At 39.0% G+C, this 21,746-nt stretch overlaps 1 protein-coding gene across 5 annotated transcripts in view; it reads left to right on the forward strand.

Annotated features, from left to right (window-relative positions):
- Nucleotides 1–20,084, forward strand: part of CFI (complement factor I) — a 70,553-nt gene extending 50,469 nt beyond the window's left edge. For 4 of the 5 annotated variants that reach the window (XM_081811999.1, XM_081812000.1, XM_081811997.1 and 1 more), the window contains 8 exons: nucleotides 447–470; nucleotides 644–667; nucleotides 1,687–1,722; nucleotides 3,582–3,685; nucleotides 3,851–3,954; nucleotides 13,078–13,355; nucleotides 17,569–17,673; nucleotides 19,743–20,084. In XM_081811999.1, coding sequence (XP_081668125.1) covers nucleotides 447–470; nucleotides 644–667; nucleotides 1,687–1,722; nucleotides 3,582–3,685; nucleotides 3,851–3,954; nucleotides 13,078–13,355; nucleotides 17,569–17,673; nucleotides 19,743–19,960 — 893 coding nt within the window. In that variant the 3' untranslated portion in view covers nucleotides 19,961–20,084. Of the gene's footprint in view, nucleotides 1–446; nucleotides 489–643; nucleotides 668–1,686; nucleotides 1,723–3,581; nucleotides 3,686–3,850; nucleotides 3,955–13,077; nucleotides 13,356–17,568; nucleotides 17,674–19,742 lie in introns of all 5 variants that reach the window. The other variant, XM_031025722.2, reaches the window with a different exon arrangement.
- The last annotated feature ends 1,662 nt before the right edge of the window (nucleotides 20,085–21,746 follow it).

Raw genomic sequence — 21,746 nt, forward strand, 5'->3', positions numbered from 1 at the left:
TAAACCTCAAGTAAAAATTATTTCCTTGCCGTAGTGAAATTGGTATGTGTTTAAATGCAATATGAAACATCTGTTATGTGGTATTAAAAATCAAAGAAAGATGACATACTGTGATTCCCCTTTATCTTTGTAAAAAAATTAAGTTGTTGGGCGCCTGGGTGGCTCAGTCGTTAAGTGTCTGCCTTTGGCTCAGGTCATGATCCCAGAGTCCTGGGATCGAGTCCCACTTCGGGCTCCCTGCTCAGCGGGAAGCCTGCTTCTCCCTCTCCCACTCCCCCCTGCTTGTGTTCCTGCTCTCGCTGTCTCTATCTGTCAAATAAATAAATAAAATCTTTAAAAAAAAAATTAAGTTGTTATACCAATTCTGAGATATTAATGATTCGTGTATATTTTATCCAGGTGAACATTATCTTTTTGCTACAGTGAGTGTTTTGTTTTGTTTTTAGGAACTGGACATCCTGAAATTAAAGGACATCCTGAAATTAAAGGTAAATACATTGTTATAATAGAAAATTTATATTACGGAATTGAAAACAATGATAAGGTATTGTATTTTTATGATATATGTATAATATCATTGATATGGTATTCATTTTTCTCAAAAATTATCCTTTGCTGTGGTAAATTTTTGTTTTTCTTACATGTGGCTTTTTACATGTGGCTCAAGGTAAAAAATTTATTAAATTCTTGGAATATTGCAGAATTGAAGCAAAACAAAGCTACTGCTGTCTTATATATATTTTTAAAGATTTACTTATTTTAGAGAGAGAGTATGTGTGTGAGAGAGAGAGAGAGAGAGTGAACTGGGGGAGGCGTACACGGAGAAGGAGAGAGAGAATCTTAAGCAGACTCTCTGCTGAGCATGGAGCCTGATGAGAGGCTCCATCTCAGGATCCTGAGATCATGACCCGAACGGAAATCAAGAGTCAGATGCTTAACTGACTGAGCCACACAGGCACCCCTCTTCTTATATTTTAATGTAGCTATTAATCACACATGATATGACCACGTGTGAGCAATAACTCAGCTTTCACATTAGTGCAGGCACAGAGGCCTTTCTAATGTCAGCTGAGTACTGTTTCAGTCAGTGTTAGTAACTGTTCCCTACCTTATGTAAGGACTTTGTGAATCAGAGTTGAAAAAGAAGCTTTCCTTCTCTGACCCAAGCATTTTGCCTACTCTAAATGCAGAAAACTACAGCACCATGAGTCTCACCATTCACTTGTACCAAGAGACACCTCTAGTTGGTACCTGCAAAATTTCTACATAGTTCATCCTGAGCCTTCACAATTACCTAGGTATAGAAAGGAAATAAGATGGTGTACTTCGAGGATTTGTACTATCCTTTTTAAACAAAGGACAGGTTTTTGGGCGCTTGGGTGGCTCAGTGGGTTAAGCATCCGACTATTGATTTTGGCTCCAGTCATGATCTCAGGGTGATAAGATCAAGTTTGTGTCCATGGAGCCTGCTTAAGATTCTCTCCCTCCCTCCACCCCTCCCCAACTCGTGCATGCCCATGCATGTGTGTGTGCTCACGCTTTCTCTCTCTCTCATCAATCAATCAATCAATCAATAGAGGACAGGTTTTAAGACAGAAAATTATGATCAAAGTTGAAATAATTTTAATTATTTAATTTCTATTATAAACACAACCATAAACATTGGAACTTTTTGTTTTATTATAGAAGAAACAGAATTTTTGACTGCTGATATGGATGAAGGTAAATTAACATTATTCTTTTTTACTAGTGCTTCCTTGATTTACGTCTGCATTTTAATGTTGTGTGTGTATGTATGTATGTGTGTATATATAATTAATTCAAGCAACAATTACCTTTGCTATCAATGTAAATAGAAAAAAATAACATTACTCTTCTTATCACTTTTAAGAAAAACACACATAAATGTTTCTTGAGAACTGCTTTTAAAAATGGGTTAATTCACAAGGCTAATTTTGAAGTGAAAACAATATTTTAGAGCTACATAACATTTTTTTATTTGCTATGAGCTTTGTCATGTCAGTTTTGTCAAAAACAACCAGATTTCGAGCATGACCCCTGACATTTTGAAATAGAAAAATAATAGACTTTACTTGAGCTAATTGGTTCTTTTTCAATGTTTTAAATCCTGATAACAGAAGGTCTGTGAAGATCTGTATCCCGGCCAGTTGTGCACTGAGAGCTAAATTAAATTAAAGTATTAAGTCCCTGCAGAGACAGTAATTAATAAGAGTTTTTGGGTCAGACAGACTTGAGTCATCCTGACTCAGTTATTTGTTAACTGTGTAACCTTAGGTGAATAACTTAACCTCAACTACAAATTGGGAATAAAATAGCTCCCTGTTTTAGGGGGAATTTAAGCTGAAGTTCACATCAAACTCTCTTCTAATTGCCAGGCCCCAAAATTAATTAACAATTTTTTTTCATCAGGCAATGAGTGAAAGATTTAGATTTTGAAGATACAGCCATCAGTCCGAGGAGATTTTTCACCAAAGGCCCTTTATTTTCTACTCAACATAGCGTTGGTTTTCAGATAGTGCCTGAGTTGCTTCCACAATCCTCAGTAGATGAGGTCTCTCTTCTTTTAAAGGTCCAAGAACAAATTTAATACTTACCATCACACTCTTCCCCTAACCCAGTTCTTAGAATGGGTGGGACAAAACAAACAAACAGACAAAAACCCATCCATATTCACTCACGACTTCTCTTCCTTAAAGACCCACCTTCTTCTTATATGCCCAAAGTAATTGACAGTGATATTAATTTTCCTTTCTCATTTGGGCCTAAGAAGCAAGTTTGTAAAAATACTCATGATGTACTAAAATATATAGAAAGAATAAGGAAAACAGCTTATATTTTTACTTTCGCCCTTTTTCATGAATTCTTCCGCCAATTCCCATCTCAAGCCTTGCTCTGCCAGGTGTCTCTGTGACAAGTGTGCCACATCTGAATGTTCACAGAGGAAGGAAATATCATCATGTGTCAAGTGACCAAGAAAATACCCCCTCGCCCACTGATCCTGGATTGTCCATGGGTCCCTGGCACATTACCTCGCAGGGTTAATATGATGATTAGATGAAATAAACTACATACAAAATATTTAGCATGAGGACTGACACAGAAAGTGCTCAAATGTTAACATCATTAATGTTAATACTATTGAAAAGAATTCCATATGAACAGCCTCTGTAAAGTAAAAACTATGAAAGTGAGAAGATATAGGTGCCCATGTTGTCAGCTCATTCTGATGATTTCTGAATGAGACCCTCATCCTGAGTATGCCTGGCCATGTGACATCTTTTATCTCTCTGCCAAAGGCAGAGATAAAAATGTTTAACCCTTCAGCTAGCCTCTTTCTGCCACCAGTGTACCTTTAGGCAGAACTTCATAGAATCAAGCCAATTTTCATATTAAGCCAGAATTTTTGAACAAGATAAACAGTACCAATTAGCATCTAAAATAATTTATTAATCAATTCAGCCTGTTTTGTTTTAGCAGTGACTTTGCTGGTTTTGTGGCATAAATTATCAAGAAGTAATGGGTTCAAAATCATAATGATACAATCTCTTCCTTTCTTGAAGAAAGAAAACGGATAAAGTCATTTCTCCCTAAAGTGTCCTGTGGAGTTAAAAACAGCGTGCCCATTCGAAGGAAACGAGTCGTAGGAGGAAAGCCAGCACACATGGTAAACCTGTTACTTCCCAGGAGCAGTCCAAGTTTGAAAAACAAAGAAAGGTGGGGGAGATACATAATGATAAGAGACTGGGAGTCTTGCAATGGGCATATCTTAGGGCCACCTGTCTATCACCGTCTGGTAGAATGACAGTGACCACACTAATGTCTCTTACAGGGAGACTTCCCGTGGCAGGTGGCAATTAAGGAAAATGAGAAAATCAAATGTGGAGGAATTTATATTGGAGGGTGTTGGATTGTAACTGCTGCACACTGTGTCAGGTAAAAAATGTCTCCAAAAAGATTTTGGATTCCCTGAAATAATGAAAGTGGGTAATAGAGATTGTGGCAGATGATAGATAAAAGCATGTGACAAATTCCACTCTCTTGACAGCTAAATCCCCTCCAGTATTCATGATCGGAATCCCAGAGGCCATCTGTGTTCTTCCCCCCCCACCCCGCCCCGAGACCAAATTATGATCCCAGATGGCAAGTTCAGATCAAACCCATAGGTACCAAGTTCTGTCACGTGACTCATTTGCATGATGGGAAAGCAAGTAGATACTACCTACGTTTTGTAGAGTTAGGACCAAACTGTTGAGAAGAGTTTATGACCGAAAAGTTTATGAAGAGGTGATACTAACCTGGCATTTTCTCTGGTCTCTCTTCAACAAGGATGTTGTTTAAGAGCCTCATGCATTTAAAAGCTTCAAATGCACAAATCTTTTTTGCCCCTTCCACATACCCTTAAATGTATTTGATATGTGTTCCAGACAGTAAAGGAACTGCTCAAAGCTCCACACTAATTGTCTCACGTGCTGCTCCAGCGCTGGCTGGCTCGTCTGCTGCATGCGTGCATCACTGATGTCTCTTCTTCTTCCCGTAAGGAGACCAATCGTATGGGTTCAGAACTCCACTTATGACCTTATTTAAACTTCATTACCTCTTTAAAGACTATCTCCAAATCTAGTAATGTTGGGGGGTAGGTCTTCAACATAGGAATTTTAGGGGAACACAATTCAGTCTATACCTGTAGCTTAAGGGCAATACACAAAAGGTGCTGATAACAGGTCAAGGTCAGCTGAAGGACAGAGTTTGGGCTTCCAGCCTCAGTGCTGATCTTTAGAATGAATGAAACATCCTTTGTTGAGTGCCTCTAACAGGCCAGATAATGGGTGTGGCATTTTCACATATGTTATTTTGTTTTAATATTCTTAACAGCCCTAAGAGGCAAATATTAGTCTTCCCATTTTGTGGATTAGCAGACTGAGACGAGAAGGTACATAACTTGGCTAAAGTTACACTCCTAGTCAGCAGCAGAAACATAATTGTTAGTACCATCTGTCACCATACAAAGCTTTTACAATATTATTGATTATGTTCTCTATGCTGTATGTTACATCCCCTTGGCTTATTTACTTTATAACTAGAAGTTTGTACTTCCTAATCCTCTTCACCTATTTTGCCCACTTCCCAATTCCTCCCCCTTTTTCTATGAATCTGTTTCTGTTTGGTTTTTGTTCATTTGTTTTGTGTTTTAGATTCCACACATAAGTGAAATCATATGGTATTTGTCTTTCCCTGTCTGACTTATCTTACCAAGCATTAATACTCTCTAGATCCATCCATGTTGTTGCAAATGGCAAGATCTCATTCTTTTTTATGGCTGAAAATTTTTCTATTGTATACATACATCACATCTTCTTTATCCATTTATCTACTGATAGATGCTTAGGTTGCTTCCATATCTTGGTTATTATAAATAATGCTGCAGTGAACATAGGAGTACATATATGCCTTCAAATTGGTTTTCATTTTCTTTGGGTAAATACCCAGAACAGAATTGCTGGATCACATGGTAGTTCTATTCTTAAGTTTTTGAGGAACCTCCATACCTCCATACTGTTTTCCTTAGTGGCTGAACCAATGTACATTCCCACCAACAGTGCACAAGGGTTCCCTTTTCTTGACATCCTGGCCAACACTTGTTATTTCTTGTCTTTTTGATACTAGCCATTCTGATGGTTTTGATTTGCCTTTCGCTGATGATTAGGGATATTGAGCACCTTTTCATGTGTCTGTTGACCATCTGTATGTCTCTGTATGTCTTTGGAAAAATGTCTATTCAAGCACTCTGCTCATTTTTTTTCTTTTTTTTAATTAACATAATGTATTATTTGTTTTAGTGGTACAGGTCTGTGATTACACATCAGTCTTACACAATTCATAGTGCTCACCATAGCACATACCCTCCCCAATGTCTATCACCCAGCCACCCCATCCCTCCTACCCCCCTCCACTCTAGCAACCCTCAGTTTGTTTCCTGAGATTAAAAGTCTTTTATAGTTTGTCTCTTCCCATTTTTTAATTGGGTTTTTTTATATTAAGTTGTGTAAGTTCTATATATATATATATATATATATGATATTAACTATATATATATAGTTATATATTTATATATGATATTAACTCCTTGTCAGATTTATGATTTGCAAATTTCTTCTTCCATTCAGTAGGTTCTCTCTTTGTTTTGTTGACAGTTTCCTTCATCATACAAAAGGTTTTTAGTTTAATATAATCCCGTGTTTATTTTAGCTTTTATATTCTTAGCTCCTTTGTCATAGATTAATTGACCATATATATGTGTGAGATTTTTTTCTGGGCTCTCTACACTATTCCATTGATCTATGGGTCTGTTTTCAGGCCAGTGCCATAATGTGTTGATTATTATAGCTTTGTAGTATAGTTCAAAATCAGGGAATTTGATACTTCCAGCTTTGTTCTTCTTTCTCAAGACTGCTGTGGCTATTTGGGGTCTTTTGTGGTTCCATACAAAGTTCAGGATTCTTTTTTCTAGTTCTATGAAAAATACCATTGGTTTTTTTATTTAAAAAAATCACAGTAAATGTGTAGATTGCTTTGGGTAGTATAGACATTTTAACAATATTGGTTCTTCCAATCCATATAGTATATCTTTCCATTTATTTGTGTCACTTCTAATTCTTTCATCAATGTCTTATAGTCTTTTATTTCCTTAAATTTATTCCTAGGTATTTTATTCTTTTTGGTGCAATTGTAGATAGAATTATTTTTATTCTGATAGTTCATTATTAGTGTATAGAAGCAATTAATATCTGTATGTAAATTTTGTACCCTGTGATTTTAGCAAATTCATTTATTAGTTCTAATAGTTTTCTGGTGGTGTCTTCAGAGTTCTCGCTCTCTCTCTCTATATATATGCCATCAGCAAATAGTGACAGTTTTACGTCTTTCATATCAATTTGGATGCCTTTTCTTTTTTTCTTCTTTTCTTTTTTTTTTTTTTTTTGGTCTGATTGCTGCAGCTGGGACTTCCAGTACTATGTGGAATAAAAGTGGCAAGGTGGGCATCCTTGTCTTGTTTCTGAACTTAGGGGAGGAAAAGCTTTCACCAGTGTGTATGATGTTAACTGCGGATTTGTCATGCGTAGCCTTTATTATGCTAAGGTACATTTCTTCTATATCCACTTTGTTGAGAGTTTTTATCATAAGTGGATGTTGAATTTTCTTTCCTGTATCTATTGAGTTGATCATATGATTTTGATCCTTTGTTTTATTAATGTGGTGTATCACATTGATTGATTTGTAGATGTTAAGCCATCCTTACATCCCTGGAATAAATCCCACTTGATCATGGTGAACGATCCTTTTAATGTACTGTTGAATTCAGTTTGCTAATATTTTGTTGATGATCTTTGCATCTATGTTTATCAGAGATACTGGTGTGTAGTTTTCTTTTCCTGTAGTGTCTTTGTCTGGCTTTGGTATCAGGGTATTCCTGGCCTCATAGAATGAATCTGGATGTATTCCTTCCTCTACAATTTTTTGGAACAATTTAAGAAGGATAGGTGCTAACTCTTCTTTAAATATTTGGCAGAATTCACCTGTAAAGCTGTCCAGTCTTGAACTTTTGTGTATTTTAAGTTTTTAAGTTACTGGTTTAATTTCATTACTTGTAATCAGTCTATTCAGATTTTCTATTTCTTCATGATTCAGTTTTGGAAGGTTTATGTTTCTAGGAATTTATCCATTTCTTTTAGGTTTTCCAATTTGGTGGTGTATAGTTGTTCATAGTAATCTCTTACAACCATTTCTATTTCTGCGGTGAGTGTAACTTTTCCTCTTTTGTTTCTGATTTTACCTATTTAGGCTCTCTTTTTCTTGATGAGTCTGGCTAGAGGTTTATCAAACTTTTTATCTTTTAAAAAATCTGCTTTTAATTCTATTGTTTTTTTCTATTTTTTGTCTCTATTTCATTTATTTCTGTTCTAATCTTTGTTATTTCCTTCCTTCTACTAACATTGGGCTCTGTTCTTTTTGTAGTGCTTTTAGGTATAAGGTTAGATGGTTTATTTGACATTTCTCTTGTTTCTTTAGGTAGGCCTTTATTACTATGAACTTCCCTCTTCAAACTGTTTTTGCTGCATCCCATAGATTTTGGACTGTTGTGTGTCCATTTTCATTTGTGTCAAGGTGTTTTTTATTTTTTCTCCTTGATTTTTCACTGACCCATTGGCTGTTTAGTAACATGCTGTTTAACCTCCTTGTGTTTGTGTTTTTTCCAGTTTTCTTCTTGTAGTTGATTTCTAGTTTCATACTTACATGGTCAGAAGAGATGCTTGATATGATTTCTATCTTCTTGAATATATTAAGACTTGTTTTGTGGCCTAACATAGGATGCACTCTGGAGAACATCCCTGTGTGCTTGAAAAGAACGTGTATTCTGTAGTTTTTAGATAAAATGTTCTGTATATATCTATTAAGTCCATCTAGTCTAATGTATCACTTAAGGCCAATATTTCCTTATTGATTTTCTGTCTGGTTGCTCTATCCATTGATGTAAGTGGTATATTAAAGTCCCCTACTATTCTTGTATTTCTGTAGCTTCCTTTATGTATGTTAATACTTGCTTTATATATTTAGGTGCTCCTATGTTGGGTGCATAAATCATTATGAATGTTATATCCTTTTCTTGGATTTACCTTTTATCATTATGTAATGCTCTTCTTTATCTTTTTGTTATAGTCTTTGTTTTAAAGTCTGTTTTATCTGTTGTGAGTATTGCTACACCAGCTTTCTTTTTGTTTCCATTTCCATGGAACATCTTTTTCCATCCCCTCATTTTCAGTCTGTGTGTGTCTTTAGATCTGAAATGAGTCTCTCATAGGCAGCATATAGATGAGTCTTGTTTTCAACCCATTCAGCCACTCTATGTCTTTCAACTGGTGCATTTAATTCATTTACATGTAATTATTGATAGGTATGTACTTATTGCCATTTTGTTAATTGTTTATTGGTTGTTTCTATGGTTCTTCTCTGTTCCTTTCTTATTCTCTGCATCTCTTCCATTGTGGCTTGATGGTTTTCTTTAGTTTTATGTTTGGGTTCTTTTGTTATTTTTTGTATATCTATTGTAGGTTTTTGGTTTGTGCTCACCGTGAGGCTCATATATATTAACCTGAAGTCTCTCTCTCTTCCCATATATATATACACACACAGAGCTGATAGTCACTTAAGTTTGAACACATTCTAAAAGCAATACATTTTTTACTCCTTCCTTCATATTTAAAATTTTTGATGTCTTAAATAAAAAGATGTATCTTTTTATGTGTATCCCTTAACTGCTTATTTTAGTTATAGTTGATTTTACTATTTTTGTCTTTTAACCTTCATATTAACTTTGCAAGTAGCCAATTTACTTTACTGCCTTTACTATATATTTACCTGTATCAGTAAGATTTTTTTTCTTTCATATATTTTCTTATTTCTAGTTATGGCTTTCCCTCTAACATTTTTTGTAAGGCCAGTCTAGTGGTGATGAACTTCAGATTTTGCTTGTCTGGGAAATTCTTTATCTCTTCTTCAATCCTGAAGGATAATCTTGCCAAATATTGTATTCTTGGTTGTAAGCTTTTCCTTTTCAGCACTTTAAATATATCCTGCCACTCTCTTTTGGCCTGCAAAGTTTCTGCTGAAAAATCAGCTCATAGTCTTATGGGGCTTCCCTTGTTTGTAACTATTTGTTTTTCTCTTGCTGCTTTTAAGATTTTCTCTTTAAGGACACCTGGGTGGCTCAGTTGTTAAGCATCTGCCTTCGGCTCAGGTCATGATCCCAGGGTCCTGGGATTGAGCCCCACATCGGGCTCCCTGCTCAGCGGGAAGCCTGCTTCTCCCTCTCCCACTCCCCTGTTTGTGTTCCTTCTCTCACTGTGTCTCTCTCTGTCAAATAAATAAATAAAATCTTTAAAAAAAAAAAAAAGATTTTCTCTTTATCTTTAACTTTTGCCATTTTAATTATAATGTGCCTTGGTATGAATCTCTTTGGGTTCATCTTGTTTTGGGACTCTCTGTGCTTCCTGGACCTGCATGTCTGTTTCCTTCCCCAGGTTAAGAAAGTTTTCAACTATTATTTCTTCAAATAAATTTTCTGCCCACCTCTATTTCTCTTCTCCTCTGTGGACCCCTAAAATGTGAATGTTAGTATACTTGATGTCCAAAGATCCCTTAAACTACACTTTTTAAATTTTTTTTTTTCTTTTTGCTGTTCTGCTTGGGTAATTTCCACTATTCTGTCTTCCAGATCACTGATCTGTTCTTATGGATCATCTAATCTGCTATTGATTTCCTCTAGAGTATTTTTTAGTTCAGTTATTGTATTCTTCAGCTCTGTGACTTCTTTTTGGTTCTTTCATATTTTTCAACTCTTTGTTGAAGTTTTCACTCTGTTCTTCCATTCTTCTCCCAAGTTCAGTGAGCATCTTTATGACCACTATTTTGAACTATTTATCAGTAAATTACTTACTTCCATTTCATTAGGGTTTTTTTTTTTTAAGCCCTGGGGTTTTATCTTGTTTGTTCTTTTATTTGGAACATATTCCTCTGTCTCCTGATTTTGTTTGAATTTTTCTGTTTCTGTGAATTAGGCAGAACCGCTACCTTTCCCAGTCTTGAAGGAGTGGTCTTGTGTAGGTGCTTCCCTGTGAAGACTGTGTGTTCTGGAGGTTTTGGTTGACTGCCCAAAGATGGAGCAGGCATGGGCCAGGGGGTCTTAGGGCATGCTGCACTGGGGCCACTCTACAGGAACAGCTGGAACTGGAGTGGGCATGGGTCTGGGGGTCCCACAGTGCCCCATGCTGGAACCACCTGGCTGGAGAGCTGGAGCTGGAACAGGCCTGGGTTGGCAGGTTCCAGGGTGCTCTGCACCAGGGCCACTATGGCAGGATAACTGGAGCAGGGCAGGCAGGCTGGCCCCTCCATATAGGGGCTGCCCTGGTGGGATGGCTGGAGCTGAAGCAGGTGCAGGCTGGGGGTGTCCTGGAGTACTTTCCACCTGGGCCACCTTGGTGTGATGGCTGGAGATATAGTGGGCACAAACATGGGGTATCTGGGTGTGCACTGTATTGGGGCAGCCTCAGTGAGATAGCTGGAGATGGGATGGGTGCAGGCAGGGGCCCATATAAAGGGAATGGCTGGAGCTGTGAGGGCTAGGAATCTGGGGTCACTGAGGCTGTAGGCCAGCCAGAGTATCTGGTCCCTGCTCCCCTCTGTGCTATCAGGGTGGAGGGGAAACATAATGGCACTCACCAGCACCTCCAGGTCATCTAATCAAGTCTGGAGTTCCCATCATTACCATGTCTCTGCCTCTCTTACCATTCTCTATGTGGTCCCTCTGTTGTTGTTGTGCAGAAGCTGTTCAATTAGCCTCCTGTTCTTCTTCAGGAGGTATTGCTCTATATGTAGGTATAGATTTGGTGTGTCCATGGGATAAGGTGAGTTTAGGGTGAGTTCCTACACTGCCATCATGGACCACCACTCTCAGTAGTCTTAATCTATGTTGTTTCTACTTTTTTAATGCATATTCTCATGAATTTTGGTGGGAGGAAGGGCCCACTTCTCCCTTAGAGAGGCTGAAAATGTCAGACACTTGCTTTGCCAGGCTTGTTTGCTTCTAGAGTATCTAAACAACATTGGCCCATTAAGCTCCATATGATCTGACCCCTAATTACCTTTGCCAATTTCATCTTGTCCCACAGCTTCAACTCTTGCTGTCTGCTCTACCTGCTCTGGACTTCTTTCAGCTACTCATCTGCACCTTGCTCCCTGTTGCAGAGAGACCTTCATATGTTATTTCTCATGCCTGAAATGATTTCTCCTACCCTGTTTCTCTAGTTAGTGCTACTCTTTATTCAGATCTTAGCTCCATCTTCACTTCCTCAGAGAATCTGCCCTGACTCCCTTAAGTCAAAGCCTTCTTGATAAGTTCTCAGAACCCCATGTGCTGTTCATTCTTCTCACTTTAGAATATATATCTTCATTATTGTCATTATCCATTTAATACTGCAGCTTTACTTAGATCCTGAGCTCCATGAAGGCAGGAACTATTTCTGATTTTGTTCATTTCAGTATCCCAGTGGCTAGTACAGTGCCTGGTAATAGTAGGTGCACACTAAGTATTTGTTAGTAAATTGAATGAATAGACAGAGTTAACCTTTAAACAATATTCATGACCTCTGATCCTAAAAAAACAACCAAAATTAATATGGTGCACAGCATTCTTGGAATATTAAATATAAATGAAAGCATCCTGAACACCTCCTTGGTTCCTAGAACAACACTGTTTAAATGTTAGGTGATTACCTGAGATAATGAGGGTAAATGCCAATTTGCTGGAAACCATGAGGTGAAAATTAGTATGAAAATTGAGTGAAGCATAAGAACAAGCAATATTTAGCTCATTAACCATTTAAACTAAATTTTAAAACAGCGAATATATGCCAGGTGCAATACTAGATGCAGGCATCTAGCCACAGATGAATTAGATCCCATCTTTGACCTCCAGTAGCACAATCCAACAGGAAGAAAAGCTTGTGAGCAAATAAATACAATGCAATGTTAAGATGAAATCAGTCTTAAACGCAGGATAATGACTGCTATGGTTTTCATCCTAAGAACCTCTGGGTTTGGCAGAGTAATGAGAATGTATGCCCTGATTTCCCCATTTCCTCAACCACATTTCTGGCTACATGCTTTCTGGTCTCTGCTTGAACACCTTCAGTGATGGTGCTCTCACTCCAGAGGCAGCCAACTCATTCCACTTCTGGGCACCTCTGGTTGTTAGTGAGTTCTTTATGTCCCTGATATGGAGCAGTTAGATGGATTATTCCTCTCTTCATTTACCCACTGACTTTAATTCTACCCCATAAATTTAATCACACTGCTTCATGACCGCAAGAATTTTTTAAAAATCTGGAAAAAGGAAGAAAGTCCTTTAAAAGGGAGGATATAAAGATAAAGCATCAGATGTTCATGTTTATAGTTGGTATTTTTCCTCAATATATCTTATCTCCCTTTTCCTTTCTGTTATAGCATGAGTAAAATATACCATTACCAAATATGGGCATCATTTCTAGATTCGTTAAGACCTGACGTCGACGTAATTGTTCACTTGGCAAATAAAATTATTATTCATGAAAAGTACAATGGAACCACCTATGAAAATGACATAGCTTTGATTGAATTGAAAAAACACTCAAACCGAAAAGAATGTGACCTGCATAATTCCATCCCTGCCTGTGTCCCCTGGTCTTCATATCTATTTCAACCTAACGACAAATGCATTGTTTCTGGCTGGGGTCGAGAAAAAGGTATATGTTTTAAAATTTTTGATCAGAATCCAGGGGTTGAAATAAATGGGAATAGAAATGGATAGGAGCTAATTTCCTAGTACTCAGGGAGAAACATAGCAGCAAATCCAGAAAAATGAGCATTCAGCCAGGGCTAGCTTCATGGACGTGAGACCTGTGCAGTTGCCCAGCATCCCAGGCTCCAAAGGGCCCCTTGCTTAGTGTACAGCTCTGCTGTCATCATCATGAAATTCTTAATAATTTTTGCAGCAGCCCCCACCTCACGTTTTTATTTTTCACTGGGCCCTGAAAATTATGTAGCTGATCCTGATCCAGAGTTTCAAAGGACACCTACACTCTGTGATCTTGAAGCATACATTGAGGGGTAAACATTTACAAAAAAAAAAAAAAGTAGACTGACGTGGGACGTATATAGCATGAACTTTCTGGATTTGTTAGAGAGACATGGATGGAAGATAAAGTGGTTTCCAAAGGAATAGTCAAAGTATGAGTGAGTCATTAATCCCACAACCCTGTGCTCTCTCCTCCACTCCCCCATTCTCCTTGCCTCACCCTCCCCATCACATCCCACAAAGAGGAAGAAAACATAAAGAATTATTTTTTGAGCTTCTAAGAAGACTTGAGGTGAACATTTGTATGAATAAGCTATGTAGACACTTAGGGACAAATTATTAGAAAAACTGGCTAAATAAGAAGTTAGATTAGAATTAAATTAGCCAATGCTTTTTCCTTTATCTTGAAGAGTTAGCTTTGAAATTTAGCTTCCTTTTGACCTCCTACATACTCTTTGTAAGTAACTTCACTACACTGGTCTTATAGACTCATACTCCAACACATTACTTAAAATTGCCACATGGAAAAGCATAAAATATGTGTATAAATTAACCTGGATTTGTAGTATGTTTGAAAAACCAAGACTAAATTTTATTTTTTTTATTTTTTTTTTAAGATTTTATTTATTATTTGACAGAGAGAGAATGAGAGAGAGCAAGCACATGAGAGGGGGGAGGGTCAGAGGGAGAAGCAGACTCCCTGCCGAGCAGGGAGCCCGATGCGGGACTCGATCCTGGGACTCCAGGATCATGACCTGAGCCGAAGGCAGTCGCTTAACCAACTGAGCCACCCAGGCGCCCCAAGACTAAATTTTATTAGTAATTAGTTTATCCAGAAGGCATATGTCCTTACATTTGTTCCTTTAAAAAAAAAAAAGCTTTTATTATGTACATTTACAAGTATACAGAAGAGTAGAGACAAGAGTATAATAAACCTACTTATTCATCACCCAGTTTCCAGTTATCAGCACTCTACCATTCTTGTTTTATCTCTCTGAATCAATCACAAGCTCAATAGGATAATTAGGAAGGGTTATTTATAAAGGGATTAATTACAGGGATGTGGATAGGGGTCAGGGAGCCACAAGGGCCATGCAGCAACCTGGGACCAACAGTACCAGAACAGCCTCTCTTAGGTCCAAAGATGTGAAAGGAAGAAGTTACCAAGAGAAAGAACCTCAGGTAGAGCAGGCTGCCTTGAGAGAAGCAATGACTTTGGATCGAAGGTTATAGCCAACCCCAATCTCCTTATCCTCTCTCCTACCCTCCCTTCTTCTGCTGGGGTTTTATATTAAAAACCAGAGGCTAAGAGATTCCTATTGAGGCAGTCCCTCAGATCAGGCTCTTTGGGCAGGATGCAGGACACTGAAGGGTGGAGAGTGGATATGAAGGACAATTGGGAGCTATTGAACATATTCCCTCTACCCCACACATTTTTTTCCTGGAGCATATTAAATCAAACCCAGATATAAAGTGATTTCATCCATGAATATTCCAGTAGATATCTTTACCAGGTAAGGACTTAAAAAAACAAAAATGAAAGCAAAAACACACCACCATTCATACACAACAAAATGAAAGTGATCCCATAATAATATCTAATAATCATCCCATGTTTAATATTCCTCAATTACTTACAAAGTATTTTTACAATCAGGATTATTTCCATTGGGATCCAAAATCTGCACATTGCATTTGGTGGCTATTTTTCTTAAGTCTCTTTTAATCTTGAACAGTTACCCATTCCTTTCATTTAAAATGTATTTATTAAAGAAACTGGGTCATTCTTATTTTGGAATTTTCACACCTTGAATTTGGATGATTGTATCCTTGATGTGGCATTTCACATATTCTTCTATTCCATGTATTTCCTATAAACTGGTAGATATGTTCTTATGCATTGTTTTACTTATTAATCAAATATAGTTTAACACATTTTTTGAGCCCTTACTATGCTTGCAAGATAATAATGCTAAGTGCTAGGATTTCCCTGATGAACAATATGTACCAGGTCAACAAGGAGTATAGAGGCTACAGATCTCAAGGGACTTAGAGTACAGAGGAGCCATCAGACGTGGATGCCACCGTCAGACAGCAGAATGTGACAGGTGCCTCAAGAAATACACAAAACAACGGGGTGCTTGGGTGGCTTAGTCGGTTAAGCATCCAACTCTTGATTGTGGCTCAGGTCAAGATCTCGGGGTTGTGGGATCAAGCCCCACATCAAGCTCCATTCTGAGCATGGAGCCTGCTTGAGATTCTCTCTCCTTCTCCCTCTGCCCCTCCCCACTCACACTCTCCCTTTAAAAAAGAAAAAAAAGAAGTATACAAAACAAGAGTTCAGGAGAGGGAGTAATCTGAGCCATTAAAAACTGTTCACACGGTGGGCACCTGGGTGGCTCAGTCGTTAAGTGTCTGCCTTCGGCTCAAGTCATGATCCCAGGGCCCTGAGATTGAGCCCCGCATCGGGCTCCCTGCTCAGCGGGGAAGCCTGCTTCTCCCTCTCCCACTCCCCCTGCTTGTGTTCCCTCTCTCGCTGTGTCTCTCTCTGTCAAATAAATAAATAAAATCTTAAATAAAAAAAAAAGAAATAAAAGACTGTCTTTAAAAAAAAAAAATTGTTCACACGGTACAGGAGTTCCCAGTTTTTAAACACTTCTCCTGAGTTAGAAGGAATAATAAATTACTAATTAAAAAAAAAAAAAAGCTCTTAACCTGAAGATAGCATCTGAAAACTAACTTGAAGTAAGACATGAAGGAGAAAAAAAGAAACTCTTTCCTAATTTGCCCTATACTTGGGTGGATTTTTGTCTCCCCCTGCTTCTCAGAAGAGAATAGTATTAGTTTCACAGTTTATTACATACCCGCTACAGTGCTAGGGTCCGTGGAGGTGTCCTCTCAAGATATCCAGAAGCCTCTGTCCCCTGATAGTTTATACATTAAGTTAGGGGGTGAGTCATTTGGCCTAAGTTGTTTAGTGTATAATTGGATTATGGAGTTCATGGATGAATAAATTACATGAATATTTATTAAGCAACTACTTTGTGCTAGCATGAGGCTGGGTGCTAGCATAGCAATCCATCAATCATGTCCAGTCCTTGCTCTCCTAGAGCATAAAAATTGCTGAAAGCTTGAGGAAAAGGAGGAGGGGAGATGGGGCAAAGACTCACTCCTTACACCCAAGACATCTCACCCCATATTCTTAAGTTTTTCTTATCTTCCTGGACTGTCGATCAGCAACAGTATCTGCCCCTTCTCTCTCCTTAGATGAAAAACGTTCAAGCCCCACATCTCTAACTCAGATGAAAAGGAAATCCTAAATCCTCTTTCAAATCACTTAGGAAATGAACTTCTTCAGACACACAAAAACATACACACTGATAACTTCATATACATTTTCTCCATTTAACTTCTTATATTAGAAGGCCGTTTTCACTCTAACCAGCACTTTCCAGGAAATCCGGGATGTAAGATGATAGGAGCTATTCATGTGAGAAAATGCTGATCACTGACTCCTACCCAGCTCCCACGCTGGACTCAGCAATCAAAGGGGACGGAGTTTATCTTGTTCAGCTCAGAGCATCCAGGTCTTTGTGATAATGGGAATGACTTCAGGCATGTGTTCAGGAATGCCCCTTAACTTTTTGTTTTTAAAGAGTCTATTTATTTGCCCCTTAACTATTTTTAGAAAGACAGTTGGAGAAACTGGACATAGGAGCAGTGTGTGATTAAATATGTTAATGAACTCTCCTCAAAAGTTGATATATGTGTTAAGGAATATATATAATCTTCTCTAGGCCTCATGGTTTACTAAATGATGAGAGTATTTATTTAGATTTCTCATTGGTGACTTCTAAATGTCTGTTCTCTCCCTTTGCTAGATAACCAAAAAGTCAGTTTACTTAAGTGGGGTGAAGTTAGCCTAATCAGCAACTGCTCCAGGTTTTATCCGGGTCGCTATTTTGAAAAAGAAATGGACTGTGCAGGTAAGCACAGAGTGGTTTCCCTAAGATCTATACCTATACCCCCTACCAAACATCTCCCCTCCTCACCAAATCTGCCTCCTTGCTCTGGACCCTGGGCCCTTTCATCGGGCCTCCTGGCTGGGGCTTCCCTAGCCCTTCACTCAATCCCTTATGCTAACAGGAAGAGGAAGAATCTTCCTTACGCCACCGCCACCTTATAGAAAGGTGCCTAAAAGCACAGACTCTGGAACCAGGCTGCCTGGGCTTATATCCCGATTTTTACCAGTTACGACTCACATGGCCTTGAGCAGGCTTCCCCATCTGCAAAATTGGGGATCTTCATAAATGAGGAAACTGAGATGCAGAGCAGTTACATAATTTGCCCAAAGTCTTATAAGAAGTGGCAGATCCAGGATCAAAACCCAACCTTTTTCTGAATAAAATCTGAATGATCTCATTTCAGATGTGTCCGCTTGGAAGTAAATCCTCCCTCCCCAGCAATTCCATGGCACTTTTGATGACCCTGCCACCACCTCCTTTACTATCAGAGTGGCCCTAGTGCCCCTACCCAATGTTGCAAGCTTGCAGGGTTCTTGTCTCACAGAAAGGAGGAAGGGATCTCGCGGACACAAAAGGGTAAAGTGAAGTGAAAGTTAAGTGAAGGTGAGAGCAGAAAGGAAAGAAGAAGCTCTCTAGAGTGAGAGGGGTCCCAAATGGGTTGCCACGGAGAGCTTTTAGTGGCGGTCTTTAATTGAGAACTGACTGGGAAGCTTGTGGCCTTGAGATTTTTGTGTCTTGGTTTGTTGCTTTATCTCTTGTTTCGCTCTGTCTCAGCACCTCCACCTACCCGGAATAGTTCCAGAGCTGAGTCAGGGGAGTCAGGGGCCTCCTATCTCTCCTGCCTAGAACTTAACCCCTTCCCTATTCATGGGACAGAACCCGTGGGCAGAAAGAGCTGTACTGGGATTGTGAGGAATGACTGATTGTTTACTTTTTAATTAGTGGGGGTGAGGGATAGCACCAGTCTCCAAGGAATCTGGAAGCAAGGCTTTCAGGACCTTGAGGGGCCGCTCCTGCCAAGATGAAGTTACCTTTAAACATTAAGGCACTGAGGTGGCCACACTTTCCTTGAGGAAGGTCACCGTCTTCATGTTTCAGGTTATCTATCAGTGGGTGGCAAACTGTAAGGAGACTTTAATTTAAGCTACATTTCTTTTGCCTTTGTTTCCCACATCGCTAACAAGAGTTACACAGCTACAACTCAGTTCCTACTTTTGGTGGTGATGCAAAGGCAGGGAACCAGCCAGGGTAATGCATTTAGGATGCTTTATTAAAACCACTTCTAAATAGTGTTTTCCAGAAAAAGCAAAGTAATTGACATCCTATAACTTTTGGGATCAGTGATTTAAAAAAACCTTAGAAAGTCCTAAGAGTGAGAAGAAAGTAAACAGACAATTCCCTGTGCCCTCCCTTCTTAAATGGAGTTCAGGATGACAGAGGACAAAAGGGGAGACTAGCACAAAACCTACCAGGAGGCAATTATCACAGTTAAGAGGGAAAGCTCGAAGGGTTCTGCCTGCCTGAATTCAAGTCCAGCCTGCCACTTAGTAGCTGTATGGCCTTGGACAAATTAGTTAACCTCCCTGGGCCTTACTTGTCTCATCTGAAAATAAGGATAATAATGATACTTATCTCATTAGGGGTGTGGTTTAGGATCAAAACAATGACTGTCTAATGCATATTAAGCACTCAATAAGCACGAAGTATTTCTGTTATTTCCCCACTGAGTATTGGATGCTACTTTCAGATTGCAATCTCATCAGAGTATACACTTGCATAAAACAGAGGAAGCACGGGAAGCCCTCACTAAATATGGAGAATAAGCAGAAGACAAAGTGTTTCCCAACCTGCATCTCACCACCTCTATGGGCCCAGAGGGGTGTGAGGGAGAGTACGCGTTATTCCCCGTTAGCAAAGTGTAAGAAAGCCAAAGTTGGTACACACATTGACGGAGGAGACAGGAAGTCGGCTTGGCAGCCTCGACAAATGGAAGTACGTGTGTGATTTTCTTTTTCCTTTGTCTTTTTCAGGTACAGATGATGGTTCCATCGACGCCTGTAAAGGGGACTCCGGAGGCCCCTTAGTCTGTAAGGATGTCAACAATGTGACTTATGTTTGGGGTGTTGTGAGTTGGGGTGAAAACTGCGGAAGACCAGAGTACCCAGGTGTTTACACAAAAGTGGCCAATTATTTTGACTGGATTAGCCATTATGTGGGAAGGTCTCTTATTTCTCAGTACAATGTATAAAATTGTGATCTCTCTCTTCTGCTCTTTTTCTCTTGGGAGTTGGATTTTAGTTGAAATGATACTGCATAATTAGTACTTCTCTAGGAAAAAAATAATAAAGCACATTTTATTGGATATTTTTAAAGGTCTCTACAAAGCTTCTTCCATATTGGAACTTTGCTGTATAATTATCGAAGAAATATTTTAGTCGGGCATACATACTTTATTTATTAGAAAATGTGATTAAGTTATCTCTTTATACAGGAAGGATATATTGACTGTACCAAAGGCTTTGCTAGTTGAATGACACTGGATTCACATAAGCCTGCATTCAAACCCCAATTCTACCATCTACTAATTACTTGGCCCTGGGCAATTTATTATCTTCTTTGTGTCTCATTTTCTACCTTTAAAATGGAAACTAGAATTTTGAAAAAATGAAACCACATACTAAATGAAATGCTTGCATAGTACCTGTCACAGGAAAATAACTGACCTCACACCTCTTGTCCCATTTCTCTGCTTCTTAAAGTATTAAAAGTTCTCTTGAAAGATTTGTCTTTAGTTCCCATTTCACAAGTCCTCCTTGACCCTCTCTTTAAACCTCTCCACAGATACTGCCACACAACCACTGACCTCCTTGGTGTCAAACCCACAGTCACTTAGCTACTCTCTTCTCCCCCTGCCCCAGCTGCAGTAGACCCAGTCGGCCCCTCAGGACATCACACTCTCCGCCTGGCCCCCCTGCCTCCCTGGCTGGTCTCCACCTCCTTCCCAGTCTCTTCCTTCTGGTCACTTCTTTCACTTTGTGCCTTTCCTAGTGATCTTACTAAATCCCACCCACAGTCCAATGACCCACAAACCCATATCTCCAGCCCTGATCTTCCTAAATCCCAGACTAGTATTTCACTGAGCACTTAACATCTCCATCTGGACATCTAATAGCATTTCAAAAGAAACATAGCCAACAGGGGCGCCTGGGTGGCTCAGTTGTTAAGTGTCTGCCTTCAGCTCAGGTCATGATCCCAGGGTCCTGGGATCGAGTCCCGCATCGGGCTCCCTGCTTGGTGGGAAGCCTGCTTCTCCCTCACCCACTCCCTCTGCTTGTGTTCCCTCTCTCACTGTGTCTCTCTCTGTCAAATAAGTAAAATCTTTAAAAAAAAAAAAAAAGAAAGAAAAGAAACATAGCCAACCCAAAATGGCCTCTTCTTTATCTAGTTCCTCCCTTTTTAGTAAATGGCATTTACTCAAGGCTCTCCTGTGGGCCCAGTGTACATTAGGCACCAATCTCTTTCTACCACGTGACCCTGGTTTGTCTACTTCTTACCCACAATGCTCACACATGCACTACTGCTCTCTGCTTTCTATACTGTAAGACACAAGAGAAGAGAGACTGTCTTCCTTCTGTCTGCATCCCTAGCACTTGGTTCAGAGGAGGTGCTCAGTGAATAAACATTAGCTGCTTTTATCATGATGATTTAAAATGCAGCTATCATCATCCTGAAGACTGAAGTATATTTTTCACATAAGTATTACCTTCAGTACCTGTGATTCAGTCCTGGATAAAGCCCAATTGTTTTAATAAGACAAATGCCCATTTCTATGTATATTCCAAAGTTGCTTACTGCCCAGATTTATTTTTTTCCTTTTTAAAAATTTTGGTAACGTATACATACAATTTTTTTTTTTTACTGCTTTAACCATTTTGAAGTGTACAGTTCAGGGGCATTAAGTACGTTCCGCTTGTGCAACCATACCATCTCCAGAAATTTTCATCTTCCCAAACTGAAAATCTGTGCCCATTACA

This window comes from Leptonychotes weddellii, chromosome 2 (genome assembly GCF_054177405.1).
Source record: "Leptonychotes weddellii isolate Sample4059 chromosome 2, ASM5417740v2, whole genome shotgun sequence".
NCBI classification, from domain to species: Eukaryota; Metazoa; Chordata; class Mammalia; order Carnivora; family Phocidae; genus Leptonychotes; species Leptonychotes weddellii.